Source organism: Salvelinus alpinus, chromosome 38 (assembly GCF_045679555.1).
Source record: "Salvelinus alpinus chromosome 38, SLU_Salpinus.1, whole genome shotgun sequence".
NCBI classification, from domain to species: domain Eukaryota; kingdom Metazoa; phylum Chordata; class Actinopteri; order Salmoniformes; family Salmonidae; genus Salvelinus; species Salvelinus alpinus.
In genome coordinates, this window is record NC_092123.1 from 8035688 (window position 1) to 8055659 (window position 19972).

Below are 19972 nucleotides of genomic sequence, written 5' to 3' on the forward strand. Positions count from 1 at the left end.
CGTTTGGCCACCCTCCTGATAATGACGACGGGGTTTTGCCTGGCCCGAACTATGTGTGTCGTCTGCAGAACCGGTTAGAAGCGGCTCACACCTTCGCAAGAGAGCAACTCGAGAACGCAGGGGTGCGCCAAAAGCGCCACTACGACTCGCGCGCTAGGGGGAGGCACTTTGGAGCGGGAGAATGTGTGTGGCTTCACAACCCCACGCGCAAGAAGGGGCGGTGCCCAAAGCTGGACAGTGCATGGGTGGGGCCGTGTCTGGTGATAGAGAGAGTGGGGGAGGTGACGTACCGGGTGGAGGTCCCCCCACGGAGCAGGAAGGTGGTGGTCCACCGGGATCGATTGGCACCCTACAGAGGGAGGAAAACGGTAGGGAATGGGAGTGAGGGCTCTGATGTGAGCCCACGGGAACAGCCTAACGAGGAGACTCTAGCGCAACCTGAGCCTGGGGAGGGGGCTGCTTCTTCGGAGGGCGCTGGAAATGACATTGGGGCAGAGGAGTGTTCTGGGGGTTCACCGGTGAGAGTCACGGGGAGGCCCAAGAGACTGATGCGACCTCCGGGTCGTTTTAAGGATTTTGTTGTGTAACCCTAGGGGCTAGGGTTTAGAAAGGGGGGGGGCTATGTAACGACCCGGTATTGTGTTCTGTGTTTGTGGGTGTGTTATGGTTCTCATGGCTACTAGCAGGGGTTAAATATGTCAGGACAGATGGAAAGGTTGGGGGGGTATGATGGGTAATCCCGCGGGGTTTGGAAATGCATAAATAGGGATTACTGTCTCATCTTTCTTTCTTTCTGTTTGGGGCCTTGATCTGTTCCTATGAGAGTGACCCTTAACTCGACATGGTAAAATTGTGTACGTTCGGCATTTAGCGGCGTGGGCTGTGGCCGGAACAATAGCCCAGTTTAGGAATAAACCTGTGTTCTGACCTGCACACCTAGAGTCCGTCTCTTTTCCCTTTATGACCCAGCCGGGTCATTACAATACTGTTCATGGCTAACAATCCGGCAGGGAATGGATGTCAGGTCCGAGTTTATGAAGTGGAGAGGTGATGATCAGGACCAGGTGTGCAGATAGCTGATGGGATACAGGTGCGGTTAATCAGAGATCTCCCAACTAGCTACGTCGCCCGGCAACCAGACAGGGTGCGTTCCAGGACACCGGAAAAACACTCCAGGACAGAACACAGGCAAAAACAGACTCAGGAAGCGGGATTCGTGACAGAGGAAATACGATAATACTTATTTCCGCATTCAGATTTCACTGCCTTCGAGACTGTTGCGTTTGCGATTTGTGTAGCCTACTGGCCGTACATTTTGCCAGAGAATACTGTTCTCTGTGATTTATTTTCCCTCATCAAAGGTAAGGTAATCCATTTTTTTTAAACAGTGGTGTTACAGCCTTTATACCAACATCCCACAAAGGGAGAAGGAAATTCACTTGAAACTTTATGCATATTAATTACCCGACGCATGAAACAAGTTAACATTTTATAAATGCCGACAGACAATTTGTTTTTTTCGACATGGTGGGATCTTTTTTTTTGTGAGTCAAATTAATTATGCGAGAAATCGTCTTTATGGGCAAATAGGCTATTGGTATAGTTAATAACCATCATATCGAAGTACATTTGTTGTCACATCATGATGTGTGTGCTCCTCCCACTACGACTTGGGAAAGCATACAGTTTATTAGGCAAAATAAATACATTATGATGAACTAAACGGGATTAGGGTCTGATTGTGTAAGGTGAGGAACTTGACGCTCCTTTCCAATGAATATCGAGAGTCTTATTCTGGTAACATGATGATCGATGCCATGGCTGCTGTTTGACAAATAAAACAATATCGCTCTTATCCATAACAATCTCATAATGTTGGTTGCCTACCCGCAGATATCTGCGAGCTGTTGGCTAGAACGCATGTGCCAAGACCAGTGGGCACATTTGCTATATAAAGCTAACGCGACAGGTTTTGTGACAGAACCATCAGTAGAGTTGAAAATGCGATGGAACCTCATTTAATTAGTATTTTTCATTCGGTACAGGAGAATTTAACAGCAAAAGGGATTTGTTTATGTAGACTACGTCACACGCACATGGCATTTTATCCGCAAACAGACAGTTTGATGGAAACATCCCCTGAGTGGCTGTTGACGAATCCCTGGCCACTGTCCGCTTCCACGACCTCCTAGCCCATCTTGACGACCAACACAGCCGCTTCGCCCTGGAGAAAGACCTCCTGCGACAACACAACATCCGCAAGTTCAAGGGAAACCTCCAGGTGTAGTATTATCTCAGTTACATCTTTTCAGGACAGACCTTACTGCATGTGGCCTTCCATACTTTATTGCTTGTATGTTACAGGAATGATTAATTAGAAGTTATACATTCTGTTGCTAATTTCCCCTTTTAACTCCTGAAATATATTGATTTTGAATGAGTTGTTGATGTGGAATTTATGACCCCAGTGTCAGTAAATGTTTTTTGGGTTTGTAGTAATAAAGTACCCACTTTTACAGGACCGCTTTCAGGAGGACCCCGTTAAAATGGCCATGATCATCTCCAGAAACCTGAAGAAGGAGCAGAGGATTCTGGCTGCTGCCAAAAGCATAGAGGTGCCCTACATGAACTTGTATTGACATACATTGTAATTAATAAAATCACCACACATCTTTCTCTGTCCGTGCTGTCAGATATTGTGGATGATACATAACTGTATATTGGAGCTTTAACTGTAGAGAAAAATGAACAGTATTTTCTTCTCAGACCGACAGAGAAAACACACAGACTAGCATGGTTCTGGAGAAGCAAAAGCTGGACAACAAAGTGAAAGACATGAAAAACAAGGTTCAGGTGAGTGATCATTTCCATCATATACTATATGTTGATTGTTTCCTGGTGGAACAATTCCATCAGTGATTTGCAGTACATGTTCGTGCATGTCAGGTTTGCCATCTATCTGGTCCAACGTGTTTATGTCACTTGCTAGGAAGCGGATCAGAATGTAAAGTCTCTGGAATACCTTCAAGACGAGCATGACTTTAAGGAAAATATTCTTAAGAACAGAGGTGAGGTGTTTTATTCTCTCTGTCTGTAATATATAATCTATTTACAGGTCTGTGTTTCAAGTATGGTCAGTAAGTGAATGTTTTTCCTTCTCCCACTTTAGAACATGAAATGAACGGGCTGACACCCAAACAGCTGGAACACGAGAAGCTGCTGATTGTAGAGATGTGTTTCAAGCTGAAGTTCAAGAGAAGGGTAAGAGGGGTCATGATGGGTCATGATGAGGTGAAACAGTGATATTTTACCATGACGTGTTGTGAATAAAAAAATGCAATGACAAAAAGCTTGAATAATCATGCATCAAGCACTGCTAAGAATACCATGTATCATAGTCTGTCTGAATGACTAAGAGTGTATTATCTAGTTATAACCAGCCTGCTCATATTGAAGAGTAGATGACGGTTATAGAGTAAATAATAACTACGTATGTTATTGTCTGCCTCGACAGGAAGTGGTTGGCCAGTTGGCGGAGGTGCTCAACATGGCCGAGGCGGTCCAGTCAGACCTGATCTCAGAGGAGCTGCCTGAGTGGAAGAAGAGGCAGCAGAGCTCCTGTATTGGAGGACCACCCAACGCATGTCTGGACCAACTGCAGAACTGGTGAGGAGACTAGTTCATTCTTTTGGGCATCTCTTGTCTGATCAAGCAAAAAGATGAATTTAGGAACCCAACAAAATAAAGTATTGTTCTTTTTCTGCTTCATCTTCTTCTTCTCCTGTAGGTTCACAGCGGTGGCAGAAAGCCTGCAGCAGGTGAGGCAGCAGCTGAAGGAGCTCCAGGAACTAGAGCAGAAGTACACATACGACAGCGACCCAATCAAACAGCAGAAAGGCTTCCTGGAGGGGCGGGCCTTGGCACTGTTCCGGAACCTCCTTGAACAGTGAGTGACACCACACTTGTATTCTACTGTTAAAGGCCCACTCTTTGTTTTTTGCTGCCGTTTTTGATCATTTAAATTAATTATATACATTAAAGGGTTTTTCTTTGTTTTTACAATTTTTTACATTGTAGTATAATAGTGGACACATCAAAATATGGAATCGTAGTAACCAAAAAATATATTTTATATTTTCAAAATATATTTTATATTTTCAAAATATATTTTATAGTTGAGATTCTTCAAAGTAGCCCCCATTTGCCTTGATGACAGCTTTGCACACTCTTGGCATTCTCTCAACTAGCTTCATAAGGAATGCTTTTCCAACAGTCTTGAAGGAGTTCCCACATATGCTGAGCACTTGTTGGCTGCTTTTCCTTCACTCTGCAGTCAAACTCATCGCAAACCATCTAAATTGGGTTGAGGTCAGGTGATTGTGGAGGCCAGGTCATCTGAGGCAGCACTCCATCACTCTCCTTCTTGGTCAAATAGCACTTACACAGCCTGGAGGTGTGTTTCAAATCAAAACAAATTTTATTTGTCACATGCACCGAATACAACAGATCTAGACCTTACAGTGAAATGCTTACTTACAAGCCCTTAACCAACAATGCAGTTTTAAGAAAAATACGTGTAAAGTAAAAAATGTATAAGTAAAAATTAAGAAATAAAAGTAACATAATTTAAGAGCAGCAGTAAAATAACAATACCGAGGCCATATACAGGGGGTATCGGTACAGAGTCAATGTGCGTTGGCACCGGTTAGTTGTGGGTAGATTTAAAAGGACTATGCATAAATAAACAGAATAGCAGCAGCTTCAAACGCATTAAGAAGGAAAAACATTTCACAAATGAACTTTTATGAAGGCACACCTGTTAATTGAAATGCATTCCAGGTGACTACCTCATGAAGCTGGTTGAGAGAATGCCAAGTGTGTGCAAAGCTGTCATCAAGGCAAAGAAAGGGTGGCTACTTTGAAGAATCTTAAATATAAAATATATTGATATGTTTAACACTTTTTTGGTTACCACATGATTCCATATGTGTTTTTTTCATAGTTATGTCTTAAGTATTATTCTACAATGTAGAAAATAGTAAAAATAAAGAAAACCCTTGAATGAGTAGGTGTGTCCAAACCTTTGACTGGTACTGTATATATTATGTATAAGCTGGAAGTAGAAACCTAAGTGTTGTTTATATGCCTCTATACAGTATATCACCTCAAAATTCCTTGTGTCTCTGTGGTGTGTCTTAGTTCCTTGGTGGTAGAGAGACAGCCCTGTATGCCCACACATCCACAGAGACCTCTGGTGCTGCAGACAAAGATGCAGTTCACTGTGAAGCTCAGGTAAGCACAAACACAACAGCACCTCCTGTATGTAGTTCCTCCCGTCAGTAGTTCCTATGGATCTGTTCAGACCTGGTTGAGTTTTGATTTGTATTTCCTCTCCTCTAGATTTCTTGTGAAGCTCCCGGAATTCAACTATCAACTCAAAGTGAAAGCTTTGTTTGACAAGTAAGTAAATGAGTGTTGTGTGTTATTTTGTCCTGCTCTTGAATTTGTGATGTGAATACATAACTAAAGGGGGAATGCACATTTTATTTTCTCTCCAGGGACGTTACAGAAAAGAAAGGGTTTCGTAAGTTCAACATATTGGGTACCAACACAAAAGTTATGACTATGGAGGAGTCAAATGGAAGCTTGGCTGCAGAGTTTCGCCATTTGGTAAGCTGGCACAATTTACAAATAGCATACAGGGCACTAAATCTGAATGACTTTTGTCCATTTGGACCTGCACTGTCATCACTCTTTACAGCAGGGTTCCCCAACTGGCGGTCAAGTGGCGGTCTGGCGGTCAAGTTGTATTTTAATACTTTTTTTACTGTAAAAACACCAGCAAATCAGCTCCAAGTGATTTTAATTTTGGAAATCTGTTCCAAAGTATTCCACGCATAATAGAGAAATATTTGTGACCGTATACAAATGTAAGCTGTAAGTATCAAATGTAAGTTTTGATATGATTATGTTATAGTAAAATATGATATCTGTTTGTGCTTCTTGCGGTCAATTTGTAGGCTACAAATTATTTGTAATTATGCCCTGACCATCCTCTCAAGAAAATATCGGCCTGCAGCTGAATCTACAGTAGTTGATGATCCCTGCTTTACAGTTTATTCTTTGATCTCAACACAGAAACTACAAGAGCAGAGAGTGACTGGAAGAGGAAAGAAAGAGGTAAGAGACCTAAGAGCTGGTTTCTGATTGGTCTTAATGGGCTGTAATGACCATGTAATCTGTACAGTATGAATTTCATGATAACTATTAAATACATTCTGGTGCGGATTATGTTTCTCTGTCTGTCCATGTTATTCCAGGGGCCTCTCATTGTGACAGAGGAGCTGCACTGCATCTGCTTTGAGTCGGAACTCCGCCAGTCAGGTCTGGAAATCAAACTAGGGGTAAGTGATCTGAAATATAGAGATTCAGGCCTACACTCCCATTGTTATGAGGTCCAACAGCGGTCTGGCCTTATTTAATTTGACTTTGACTTTCTCTGGCCTCTGGTCCTTCTTAGACCATCTCCCTGCCCATCGTGGTCATCTCCAACGTCAGCCAGCTGCCCAGTGGCTGGGCCTCCATCCTGTGGTACAACATGCTGACCAGCGAGCCCCAGGTAGTCTTCTCTCAAGGTTCCTTCCTTCGAAGGAGTTTTTCCTTGCCTTGAAGGTGTTATGCCTGGTTACTGTCAAGCACTTTGTGACAACTTGATTTAAAAATGAGTTTTTAAGTAAATATGACTGATTTGTTGGAACAGAACCTGGAGTTCTTCCTGAGCCCTCCTGCAGCGTCCTGGGGTCAGCTATCTGAGGTGCTGAGCTGGCAGTTCTCCTCTGTCACCAAGAGGGGGCTCAATGAAGAGCAGCTAGGCATGCTGGCTGACAAACTACTGGGCCAGAAAGCACAGAGGAATCCTGAGGGCCTTATCCCCTGGGCCATGTTCGGTGCTGTCAAGGTAGGTTAGGATTACAGTACACAGAATATTTGGTCCCAATTTAAACAAAGTACAACTGATAAAGGATGTATATACTTTAGCAAACATAAATGCTTCCAAAACACTACATAAATGCTTCACAAATCATCTATAAGTGTAAATCATACACTACAATTGGTGTAGAAAGGGTGACAAAACAACTCCCACTGTAGGGTGACTTGCCAAATGTGACATAATGTACTATGTATGTTTATACACCATTTATAGAATATGACATGCACTTGAAGATGATTTGTGAAGCATTTATGTAGTGCGTATGAAGCCTTTATGTATGCTATGTAAAGCCTTTTATAAGTTGTACTTTGTTTTAAAATATTTACAGTTCACAAAGATATACTGTATATATATATGAGGAGGACCTCTAGTAAGTGTTTCCTTGTGTCAACTACAGAGCCTCAGTGAGAAGAGGTTTCCCTTCTGGCTGTGGATCGAAGACATCCTGGACTTCATCAAGAGACATCTGCTGTCCCTGTGGAATGATGGGTGAGTTTTTCTTTACTCTTTTTGGAATTGCACATTACAAAAGCAAATAACTAGTGCTCTTACAGGGATGACATATTAGCTGAATGGCTACTTCTGGCACATTGACAGACATGTGTATTGTCCCTGCCTACTAAAACGAAAGTAAGTAATAAAGAAATGTTGCTCTCTCCCACTACAGTTGCATCCTGGGCTTTGTGAGTAAGGAGAGGGCAAAGGCCATGCTGACTGGGAAGTGTCCAGGCACGTTCCTGCTGCGCTTCAGTGAGAGTAGCAGAGACGGAGCCATCACATTCACTTGGGTGGAACATGACCTATACGGTGAGGAGCACACGTGCGCACGGACACACACTGTAGCCATTTACAATTAAAGGTGTTATATTTTAATATGTGTTTGTTTATTTATTTATTTTTGATTCTAGCAGAGTGGAATCCAGAAGGCAGCATGGGAGTATAGACCAAACACTTGCATAAAAATAAATAATAAATTCTCAATAAAGAGGTCCTCAACCAACAAACTGAATTGCCCAAAAGGGACCAAATCAAACTTTATTTGTCACATGCGTCGAATACAACAAGTGTAGACCTTACCGTGAAATGCTTACTTACAAGTCCTTAACCAACAGTGCAGTTCAAGAAGAGTTAAGAAAATATTTACCAAATAAACTAAAGTAAAAAATAATAAAATGTAACATAACAATAACGAGGCTATATACAGGGGGTACCGGTACCGAGTCAGTGTGCGGGGGTACAGGTTAGAGGTAATTTGTACATGTAGGTAGGGGTGAAGTGACTATGGTTAGAGAATAAACAGCAAGTAGCAGCAGATCACAAAACAAATGGAGGGGGAGGGGGTCAATGTAATAGTCCGGTGGCCATTTGATTAATTGTTCATCAGTCTTATGGCTTGGGGGTAGAAGATGTTAAGGAGCCTTTTGGTCCTAGACTTGGCGATCCGTTACTGCTTGCTGTGCGGTAGCAGAGAAATCAGTCTATGACTTGAGTGACTGGAGTCTCTGACAATTTTATGGGCTTTCCTCTGACACCGCTTATTATATAGGTCCTGGATGGCAGGAAGCTTGGCCCCAGTGATGTTCTGGGCCGTACTCACTACCCTCTGTAGCGCCTTACGGTCAGATGCCGAGCAGTTGCCATACCAGGCAGTGATGCAACCGGTCAGGATGCTCTCGAAGGTGCAGCTGTAGAACTTTTTGAGGATCTGGGGACCCATGCCAAATCTTTTCAGTCTCCTGAGGGGAGTTTTTTTTGTCTTGTCCTCTTCACGGCTGTCTTTGTGTGTTTGGACCATGATAGTTTGTTGGTGATGTGGACACCAAGAAACTTGAAGCTCTTGACCCGCTCCCCGACAGCCCTGTTGATGTTAATGGGGGCCTGTTCGGGCCCAGCCTTTTCCTGTAGTCCATGATCAGCTCCTTTGTCTTGCTCACATTGAGGGAGAGGTTGTCCTGGCACCACACTGCCAGTTCTCTGACCTCCTCCCTATAGGCTGTCTCGTTGTTGGTCAGGCCTACCACTGTTGATTCGTCAGCAAACGTAATGCTGGTGTTAGAGTCGTGTTTGGCCACGCAGTCATGGGTGAACAGGGAGTACAGGAGGGGACTAAATGCACACCCCTGAGGGGCCCCAGTTTTGAGGATCAGCGTGGCAGACGTATTGTTGCCTACCCTTACCACCTGGGGGCGACCTGTCAAGAAGTCCAGGATCCAGTTGCAGAGGGAGATGTTTAGTCCCAGGTTCCTTAGCTTAGTGATGAGCTTCGTGGGCACTATGGTGTTGAACGCTGAGCTATAGTCAATGAACAGCATTCTCACATAGGTGTTCCTTTTGTCCAGGTGGGAAAGGGCAGTGTGGAGTGTGATTTGAGATTGCGTCATCTGTGGATCTGTTGGGGCAGTATGCAAATTAGTGGGTCTAGGGTATCTGGGAGGATGCTGTTGATGTGAGCCATGACCAGCCTTTCAAAGCACTTCATGGCTACCGACGTGAGTGCTACGGGGCGGTAATCATTTAGGCATGTTACCTTCGCTTCCCTGGGCACAGAGACTATGGTGGTCTGCTTGAAACATGTAGGTATTACAGACTCGGTCAGGGAGAGGTTGAAAATGTCAATGAAGACATTTGCCAGTTGGTCCGTGCATGCTTTGAGTACTTGTCCTGGTGTGAATGTTGCCCTGTTTAAAGGTCTTGCTCACATCGGCTATCGAGAGCATTATCACACAGTCATCCAGAACAGCTGGTGCTCTCGTGCATGCGAGAGCGTTCAGTGTTGCTTGCCTCGAAGCGAGCATAAAAAGCATTTAGCTCGTCTGGTAGGCTCCCGTCACTGGTCAGCTCGCGTCTGGGTTTCCCTTTGTAGTCCGTAATAGTTTTCAAGCCCTGCCACACCCGACGAGCGTCAGAGCCGGTGAAGTATGATTCTTAATCCTGTATTGACGCTTTGCTTGTTTGATGGTTCGTCTGAGGGCATAGCGGGATTTCGTCTAAGCGTCTAGATTAGTGTCCCGCTCCTTGAAAGCGGCAGCTCTAGCCTTTAGCTCAATGCGGATGAACCCGGAACGTATTCCAGTCTGTGCTTGCAAAACAGTCTGTAGTGTAGTCATCCGCGTCATCTGACCACCAATGCATCCAACTGTAGATTATTCTCAAAATGGTTCCATAAATGAGGTGCAAATCAACTAAAAGCCGTTTTATCCTAAATCTGTAGTGACAGAATGAATTTCAAGAGTTAACCATCTCTCCATCGTACTTCTATATGTTAGTAACAATGTTAGGTAAATGCAGGTTTTTTTGTTGCAAAAGGGCTTTATAAATTAACAGAATGCAATTTTTTGACCAATGCGATGTCAGAGGGCCAGCCTACTTTCTGTTAGAATGCAAAGATGAATGCTAAACCTGTCGCCAGTGATATAGAGTTGAAGTCGGAAGTTTACATACACTTACACGGAACCCAAACCGGCTACGCGCGTGCGCCATCGTGCATAAATGTATTTTGTCCCCCCACACCAAACGCGATCACGACACGCAGGTTAAAATATCAAAACAAACTCTGAACCAATTATATTAATTTGGAGACACGTCGAGAAGCATTAAACATTTATGGAAATTTAGCTAGTTAGCTTGCACTTGCTAGGTAATTTGACCTATTTAGCTAGCTTGCTGTTGCTAGCTAATTTGTCCTGGGATATAAACATTGAGTTGTTATTTTACCTGAAATGCACAAGGTCATCTACTCCGCCAATTAATCCACACATAAAACAGGATTTTTCTTCTCTTGACTTTATATTGCGATTAGCAACTTTCATAAATTAGGTGCATTACCGCCTCTGACCTCATTCGTCTCTGTCACCCACGTGGGTATAACCAATAAGGAGATGGCATGTGGGTACCTGCTTCTATAAACCAATGAGGAGATGGGAGAGGCAGGACTTGCAGCGCGATCTGTCTCACAAATAGAACTGACTTCTATTTTAGCCCTTGGCAACGTGGATGCTCGTTGGTGCGCGCGCGAGCAGTGTGGGTGCAATAATTGAAAAATATAGATTCAAAATGTATTTAGAAACGCGAGCGCACGCGACGCGAGCGGTGTAGTCAGCCTGTTAGATTGGAGTCATAAACTCGTTTTTCAACCACTCCACAAATTTCTTGTTAACAAACTGTAGCTTTGGCAAGACAGTTAGGACATCTACTTTGTGCATGACACAAGTAATTTTTCCAACAATTGTTTACAGACAGATTATTTCACTTATAATTCACTGTATCACAATTCCAGTGGGTCAGAAGTTTACACATACACTAAGTTGACTGTGCCTTTAAACAGCTTGGAAAATTCCAGAAAATTATGTCATGGCTTTAGAAGCTTCTGATAGGCTAATTTACATAATTTGAGTCAATTGGAGGTGTACCTGTGGATGTATTTCAAGGCCTATCTTCAAACTCAGTGCCTCTTAGCTTGACATCATGGGAAAATCAAAAGAAATCAGCCAAGACCTGTAGAATTGTAGACCTCCATAAGTCTGGTTCATCCTTGTGAGCAATTTCCAAATGCCTGAAGGTACCACGTTCATCTGTACAAACAATAGTACGCAAGTATAAACACCATGGGACCACGCAGCCGTTATACCTCTCAGGAAGGAGACGCGTTCTGACTCCTAGAAATGAATGTACTGTGGTGCGAAAGGTGCAAATCAATCCCAGAACAACAGCAAAGGACCTTGTGAAGATGCTTGAGGAAACGGGTACAAAAGTATCTATATCCACAATAAAACGATTCCTACATCAACATAACCTGAAAGGCCACTCAGCAAGGAAGAAGCCACTGCTCCATAACCGCCATAAAAAAGCCAGACTGCCTCCCGGGTGGCTGGCTTCCAGGTTGGATGCGCGCTGTGTTAAGCAGTGCGGCTTGGTTGGGTTGAGTTTCGGAGGACGCATGGCTCTCGACCTTCGTCTCTCCCGAGCATGTACGGGAGTTGTAGCGATGAGACAAGACAGTAACTACTAACAATTGGATACCACGAAATTGGGGAGAAAAAGGGGGGTAAAAAAAAACTGACGAAACACCTAGCGACCTGGTTTGCAACTGCACATGGGGACAAAGATCGTACTTTTTGGAGAAATGTCGTCTGGTCTGATGAAACAAAAATAGAACTGTTTGGCCATAATGACCATCGGTATGCTTGGAGGAAACAGGGTTAGGCTTGCAAGCCGAAAAACACCATCCCAACCGTGAAGCACGGGGTGGCACCATCATGTTGTGGTGGTGCTTTGCTGCAGGAGGGACTGGTGCACTTCACAAAATAGATGGCATCATGAGGGAGGAAAATTATGTGAATATATTGGAAGCAACATCTCAAGACATCAGTCAGGAAGTTAAAACTTGGTTGCAAATGAGTCTTCCAAATGGACAATGACCCCAAGCATTCTTTCAAAGTTGTGGCAAAATGGCTTAAGGACAACAAAGTCAAGGTATTGGAGTGGCCATCACAAAGCCCTGACCTCAATACTATAGAACATTTGTGGGCAGAACTGAAAAAGCGTGTGCGAGCAAGGAGGCCTACAAACCTCACTAAGTTACACCAGCTCTGTCAGGAGGAATGGGCCAAAATTCTACTTATTGTGGGAAGCTTGTGGAAGGCTACCTAAAACATTTGACCCAAGTTAAACAATTACCAAATACTAATTGAGTGTATGTAAACTTCTGACCCACTGGGAATGTGATGAAAGAAAGAAATCATTCTCTCTACTATTATTCTGACATTTCACATTCTTAAAATAAAGTGGTGATCCTAACTGACCTAAGACAGGGAATGTTCACGAGGATTAAATGTCAGGAATTGTGAAAAACTGAGTTTAAATGTATTTGGCTGAGGTGTATGTAAACTTCCGACTTCAACTGTACCTATCACCCATGTTCCACAGATAAGCCTGTATTCCATGCTGTGGAGCCCTATACCAAGAAGAAGCTGTCTGTCATCTCTCTGCCTGAAATCATCCGCAACTACAAGGTGATGGCAGCTGGGAACATCCCAGAGAACCCACTCCACTTCCTCTACCCAGACATCCCCAAAGACGAGGCTTTCGGAAAGTACTACACCAGGGCCTCCGAGGGTAAGCATCCAGCGACCTTTTTGGTGTTGTTTTTTTTGTTCCTGATGCTTTCCTATATCTCTCAGATGCTTTTCAGACACCTCAAACCATACTTCATTTTGATTTCTTTTTGGCCATGTGAGTTGGTCTCCCGAGTGGCGCAGCGGGCTAAAGCACTGCATCTCAGTGCTAGAGGTGTCACTACAGACACCCTGGTTCGAATCCAGGCTGGATCACAACCGGCCGTGATTGGGAGTCCCATAGTGCGGCGCATAATTGGCTCCGCGTCGTTTTGGAATTACCTGGATTTCTGCATAAATTGGTCATACAATTTGATCTGATCTTCATCTAAGTCACAACAATAGACAAACACAGTCTGCTTAAACTAATAACACACAAGAAATATATGTTTTCATGTCTTTATTGAACACACTGTGTAAACATTCGCTGTGTAGGGTGGGAAAAGTATGTGAACCCTTGGATTTAATAACTGGTTGACCCTCCTTTGGCAGCAATAAACTCAACCAAACGTTTTCTGTAGTTGCGGATCAGACCTGCACAACGGTCAGGAGGATTTTTGGACCATTTATCTTGTTGGGTTCTTATTTTTCAGATAAATAACCCACGGACACTAGAGAAGCTTTAACCAAGTTTAATTCTTCCCAAAGGTTCTGTACAGCTGAAAATCAGACAGCAGAACATTTCAGACATCACAGTTTATATACATCCTACTTAAAACACTCCTCTTCCTTACAGTTTATGGCTCCACAGGAAAGACGGTAACCAGATAGCAACCCTGATTACTCCCTTAAGGGGAACTGACCTCACCTCCTGACCCACAGATATCCATCTGTCTTCCCTATATCAACACATCGCTCTCCTCTCCTCCATCAAACACATTCCAAAGCCTTCTGGCTTTTTACACTCTTTCTATTCAAGGCTTTGTCTCTATCATTTATTTAATATCTCAATGTTCAATGTTTAGCCGATTCCAACAATCCTTACGAAACTGTTTCAGTTAAGCAATATTATTAAGACGTCTGGTTTGAAACGCTCTCGAGGTCATGCCACAAGCATTTTAAATTGGGTTGAGGTCAGGTCTCTTACTGGTTCACTCCATAAGGCGTATTTTCTTCTGTTGAAGCCATTCTGTTGTTGATTTACTTCTGTGTTTTGGGTCGTTGTCCTGTTGCATCACCCAACTTCTGTTGAGCTTCATTTGGCGGACAGATAGCCTTACATTGTCCTGCAAAATGTCTCGATAAACTTGGGAATTCATTTTTCCGTCAGTGATAGCAAGATGTCCAGTCCCTGAGGCTGCAAAGCAGCTCCAAACCATGATGCTCCCTCCACCATACTTTACAGTTGGAATGAGGTTTTGATGTTGGTGTGCTGTGCTGTGCCTTTTTTTCTCCACACATAGTGTTGTGTGTTCTTTCCAAACAACTCAACTTTAGTTTAATCTGTCCACAGAATATTTTGCCAGAAGCGCTGTGGAACATCCAGGTACTCTTTTGCGAACTTTTTGGACAGCAGTGGCTTCTTCCATGGTGTCCTCCTATAAACACCATTCTTGTTTAGTGTTTTACGTATCGTAGACTCGTTAACAGAGATGTTACCATGTTCCAGAGATTTCTGTAAGTCTTTAGCTGACACTCTAGGATTATTCTTAACCTCATTGAGCATTCTGCACTGTGCTCTTGCAGTCATCTTTGCAGGACGGCCACTCCTAGAGAGAGTAGCAACAGTGTCAATAAATGGAAAAAGTTCAGCAATTTGTTTTACCGTGGACTGATGAACATCAAGGCTTTTTGAGAGACCTTTTTAATCATTCCAGCTTTATGCAAGTCAACAATTCTTAATCGTAGGTCTTCTGAGATCTCTTTTGTTCGAGGCATGGTTCACATCAGGCAATGCTTCTTGTGAATAGCAAACTCACATTTTGTGAGTGTTTTTTATAGGGCAGGGCAGCTCTAACCAACACCTCCAATCTCGTCTCATTGATTGGACTCCACTTTTTCCAACCTACACTGTGAATGTTTAAATGATGTATTCAATATAGACAAGAAAAATACAATAGTTTGTGTGTTATTAGTTTAAGCACACTGTCTATTGTTGTTACTTAGAGGAAGATCAGATCACATTTTCCGAGACATTTATGCATAAATCCAGGTAATTCTAAAGGGTTCTAAAGTTTTTTTTGGGGTATACCTACAGAGGTCCTAAAAATAGCTGGTCCATCTTATGATCAAAATAAAACAATTCTATATGTTAGCTTTATAGATATCGTCTTAGACTCCTAGGGGTTAAGGTTGTGGGTGTCGTAGTGCAAAACAGCTGACCCGTTCGTGTGTGTCTCAGCTTTCCATAGTGGGGTGATTTTGTTTCTGGCTTAAACAGTTCGGACTTGACAGATGTTTTCGTGGGAAGAAAAAACAAAGTTGGCATGCCGAAGGGACCGTGTTAACTATTTAACTGTACTAGAACGCTTAAAAGGCCGCTAAAAATGGTTAATATTGGTTATCGGTATCGGGGTTTTTTGGCAAGGAAAATATCAGAATCGGACAAAAATGTAATATCGGTGCATCCCTAAACAACACCTCTTAATCGTCCATCTGGTCCACCATTTTGTTTTTCAGCATCAGAGCCCATGGATGTGGAGAGTCCAGGATACATAAAGAAATATTTAATATCAGTGTCAGAAGTAAGTTTACCCTTCATACGTTACATATTTCTTAATCTATAACAGGAAGACATTTTATTTGCAGTGTTCTGGTTTGGGTATAATCCATAATCTGATTTAATTAACCCTTTAATTAACCCTTTGTGGAAAGGGTTCTACATGCAACCCAAAAGGGTTCTACCTGACTCCAAAAGGGTTTCATCTGGAACCAAAATGGGTTATTTTAAGGGTTCTCCAACGGGGACAGCCAAGAACCCTATTTGGTTCTAGATAGCACCTTTTTTTGTAAGAGTGTAGTTTTATTTCTAACAAAGCTATCTACACTAAACAAAAATATAAACGCAACATGTAAAGTGTTGGTCCCATGGTTGAAATAATAAATACTTTTTCAGATTCACAAAAAGCTTATTTCTCTAAAATTATGAGCACAAATTTGTTTACATCCCTGATAGTAAGCATTTCTCCTTAGCCAAGAGAATCCATCCACCTGACAGGTGTGGCATATCAAAAAGCTGAGTAAACAGCATGATCATTACACAGGTGCACCTTGTGCTGGGGACAATAAAAGGCCACGTTAAAATGTGCAGTTTTGTCACACAACACAATGCCACAGATGTCTCAAGTTCTGAGGGAGCGTGCAATTGGCATGCTGACTGCAGGAATGTCCACCAGAGCTGTTGCCAGAGAATTTAATGTTAATTTCTCTATCATAAGCTGCCTCCAACGTCGTTATAGAGAATTTGGTAGTATGTCAAACCAGCCTCACAACCGCAGACAATTTGTAACCAAGCCAGCCCAGGACCTCCACATCCGGCTTATTCACCTGTGCGATTGTCTGAGGACTATTTCTGTCTATAATAAAGACATTTTGTGTCAGAAAACTAATTCTGATTAGTGGGTGGGCAGTCATGTGAAATCCTAATAAATTTATTTCAATTGACTGATTTACATATATGAGCTGTAACTCAGTAAAATCTTTGAAATTGTTGCATGTTGTGTTTATATTTAGGTTCAGTATACATACGGTATATTTCAGGATGTTGTGCATCCCTGGAAATAATCTGAATTCATGTAAACATAACAGGTCTGAAAACACAGCTTGTCCCAAAAAAGTGGTTTCTTGACACAACTTACCCCCGGTGTGGGGTAAATTGAGCATAGGGACAGGGTAAATTGAGCCACCTTGGGGTAAGTGGGTGATGGCGTCCCCTGACAGTGTTTTGACAGTGGATGCTGGTAGGTCAAAGTTTAATTAATTGAAGGAGGTTGTGGTATATTGTATATCTTAAATGAATGCCTACATTCAGATATAGATCTCTCTGTTCAGTATCACTTAGCCTTCCATTTCTTGACCAGCTGTCTGGGACAGGGATGTTGTTTCGATGTGGCAATTCGTAGGCAAGTACTCTACATTTGAGGCTACTAAGCCCATGAAACAGGTCTGCGAGATTCTTGATATGTTTAGCAAGCTCAGACTCCATGTCATCAGATATGAACTTGTGTGCCTCTGCTACTCTATAATAGCCTCTCTTTCACACCAATACATGTTAGTTTTCTTTTATATCAATGGAACTCTTCGGTGTCCTTCAATCTATTTTCTCATCCCTTGCTGCTGCTCAAATGGACTTCTTCCCTTCTCTCACTTCTTTGGCTGCTCTCTCAAGAACCTCAAGGGGGGCTGGACCCCTGCGTGCTTTACATTTGTATACACGGCCCCACGGGGTCTGCTCTTTAACATAGCAAATGCACTCAAGTTCATATGCATGACACATTGCAAAAATACTTTGCATATTATGTATAACACTGACTAAATGTAATCATAATTTGTATAGGGTATGGTGGCCATTGGCTCAACTTACCCCAAGGCAAAAATGTTGACAATATTAGCCTACACAGCTACAAGGATGCGCTTTTATGCTACACTATATGACCAAAAGTATGTGGACACCTGCTCGTCGAGCATTTCATTCCAAAATCATGGGCATTAATATGGAGTTGGTCCCCCCTTTGCTGCTCTAACAGCCTCTACTCTTCTGGGAAGGCTTTCCACTAGATGTTGGAACATTGCTGCAGGGGCTTGCTTCCATTCCATTAAGAGGACCAACTTTTCAAGCTTTAAGCGTGCTTGTTTTTTTTTAAATGGTCGAATTAATAAACTAAACATTCAGCCACAAGCATTAGTGAGGTCGGCATTCCAAATCATCTCAAAGGTGTTCGATGAGGTTGAGGTCAGGTCTCTGTGCAGGCCAGTCAAGTTCTTCCACACCGATCATGACAAACCATTTCTGTATGGACCTCACTTTATGCACCAAGGTATTGTCATGTTGAAACAGGTGAGGGCCTTCCCCAAACTGTTGCCACAAAGTTGGAAGCATAGAACTTTCTAGACTGTCATTGTTAAGATTTCCCTTCACTGGAACTAAGGGACTTAGCCCGAACGAGGAAACAGCCCCCAGACCATTACTCCTCCTCCACCAGACTTTACAGTTGGCACTATGCATTCGGGCAGGTAGCATTCTCCTTGCATACGCCAAATCCAGATTTGTCTGTCGGACTGCCAGATGGTGAAGTGTGATTCATCACTCCAGAGAATGTGTTTCCACTGCTCCGTCCAAAGGCGGCGAGCTTTACACCACTCCAGCTGACACTTGGCATTGCGGATGGTGATCTTAGGCTTTTGTGCGGCTGCTCGGCCATGCAAACCCATTTCATGAAGCTCCCGACGAACAGTTTTTGTGCTGATGTTGCTTCCATAGGCCGTTTGGAACTCGGTAGTGTTGCAACCGAGGACAGACTATTTTTATGCGCTTCGTCACTCGTCGGTCCCGTTCTGTGAGTTTGTGGCCTACCACTTCGCGGCTGAGCTGTTGTTGCTCCTAGACGTTTCCACTTCACAATAACAGCACTTAGTTGACCGGGGAAGCTCTAGCTGGTCAGAAATTTGATGAACTGACTTGTTGGAAAGGTGGCATTCTATGACGGTGCCACGTTGAAAGTCACTGTGCTCTTCAGTAAGGCCATTCTACTGCCAATGTTTGTCTATGGAGATTGCATGGCTGTGTGCTCGATTTTATACACGTCAGCAACGGGTGTGACTGAAATAGCCGAATCCACAAATTTGAAGGGGTGTACACATAATTTTGGGGATGTAGTGTAGGTTTAGGACCTCACATATTGTAGGTTATAGAGACCCCAACTGATGTACAAAACAATCTTCTAACCATCTACTTTGGTTTAGATACAAGCATCAGGAAGCCTATAACACAAATGAATTTGACTTTGTGAAAATCTTGTTGTACAGCATGTCATTCATTATCATCATGGCATTCATTTTCTGGTTCCTTTAACGTAGTTTTGCATTCATGAAAAATACATTTGATTCACATTGACTTTTTTTTTTATCATCCTCTGTAGGTGACTGCCGAGTTTGAGAACACACTGGACTTGGACCGCAACTGAGCCGATGGACAGGCAGGACCTGATCTTTTAGACCAGAAGATATGTTTTATACTGAAGCAAAATTGCATACTGTACACTTACTATATTTCCCCTTTACTCTCCTTCCATTTCAGTTTTGTCATGTTTCAGAACTTTTTTTTCTTTTTTCGTATGAAATTCACCACTAAGGCCTCAAACTCAATGTAAATTAATACATCTTTATTGGTTAACTGGAGAGGTTCACAAACTCAATCCAAGCTTGATGAAAACTCTGAAAAAGGGCATTCCCTTTCAGTCATTATATACTGCTACACAAACAAGTCATATAAGCATGATTTACATTATTCATTATTAACACAGATTCCTGCATGTGACTGACGAGGCTTCTTCTCTCAAAGCTGGGAACTTGAAACTGAGATACTCGTTTTGGTTCCCAGAGCAATGTTCTGGGCGTACTGTCAATTGGTCTGAGGAGGTCACAGTTATCTGCAAGAACCAAGATAGCCTTGAATTGTACATTTCTTCTCACTCTCTCTTCAGACAGTACAATTTTCTCTCACACAAGTTTTAAAATATATGAAGTGATAAACTGGCGCTCTAAATAAAATTACAGTATGAATAATCATGTAGTACTCACTGCACTGGAAACAATTCATACTTTGGTGTTAATTTGGTGATCATTTGTAACATTCATGGAATTAATTAAAGAAGATACCCAAGTCTTCGCATGCCTATATTCAAGAATATACAGTGGGAGTAAAGGGAGA

General features: G+C 42.7%; 1 protein-coding gene across 5 annotated transcripts; it reads left to right on the forward strand.

The window, feature by feature from the left end:
• The first annotated feature begins 874 nt into the window (after positions 1-874).
• On the forward strand, positions 875-19929 carry LOC139566192 (signal transducer and activator of transcription 1-alpha/beta-like). 5 transcript variants are annotated; one of them, XM_071387213.1, is made up of 20 exons: positions 876-1361; positions 2046-2281; positions 2520-2615; positions 2767-2853; positions 2990-3068; positions 3170-3261; positions 3515-3666; positions 3788-3946; positions 5200-5292; positions 5401-5460; positions 5559-5670; positions 6139-6180; positions 6321-6404; positions 6521-6619; positions 6761-6958; positions 7389-7480; positions 7659-7798; positions 12917-13105; positions 15724-15788; positions 19182-19929. In XM_071387213.1, the coding sequence occupies exons 3-20, from the start codon at positions 2547-2549 to the stop codon at positions 19224-19226; spliced, it is 1857 nt and encodes a 618-aa protein (XP_071243314.1). In that variant the 5' UTR covers positions 876-1361; positions 2046-2281; positions 2520-2546; the 3' UTR covers positions 19227-19929. The 5 variants fall into 5 exon arrangements, with proteins under 5 accessions (XP_071243318.1, XP_071243314.1, XP_071243315.1 ...); XM_071387214.1 differs by having other exon boundaries at positions 2049-2281; XM_071387216.1 differs by having other exon boundaries at positions 2081-2281.
• The last annotated feature ends 43 nt before the right edge of the window (positions 19930-19972 follow it).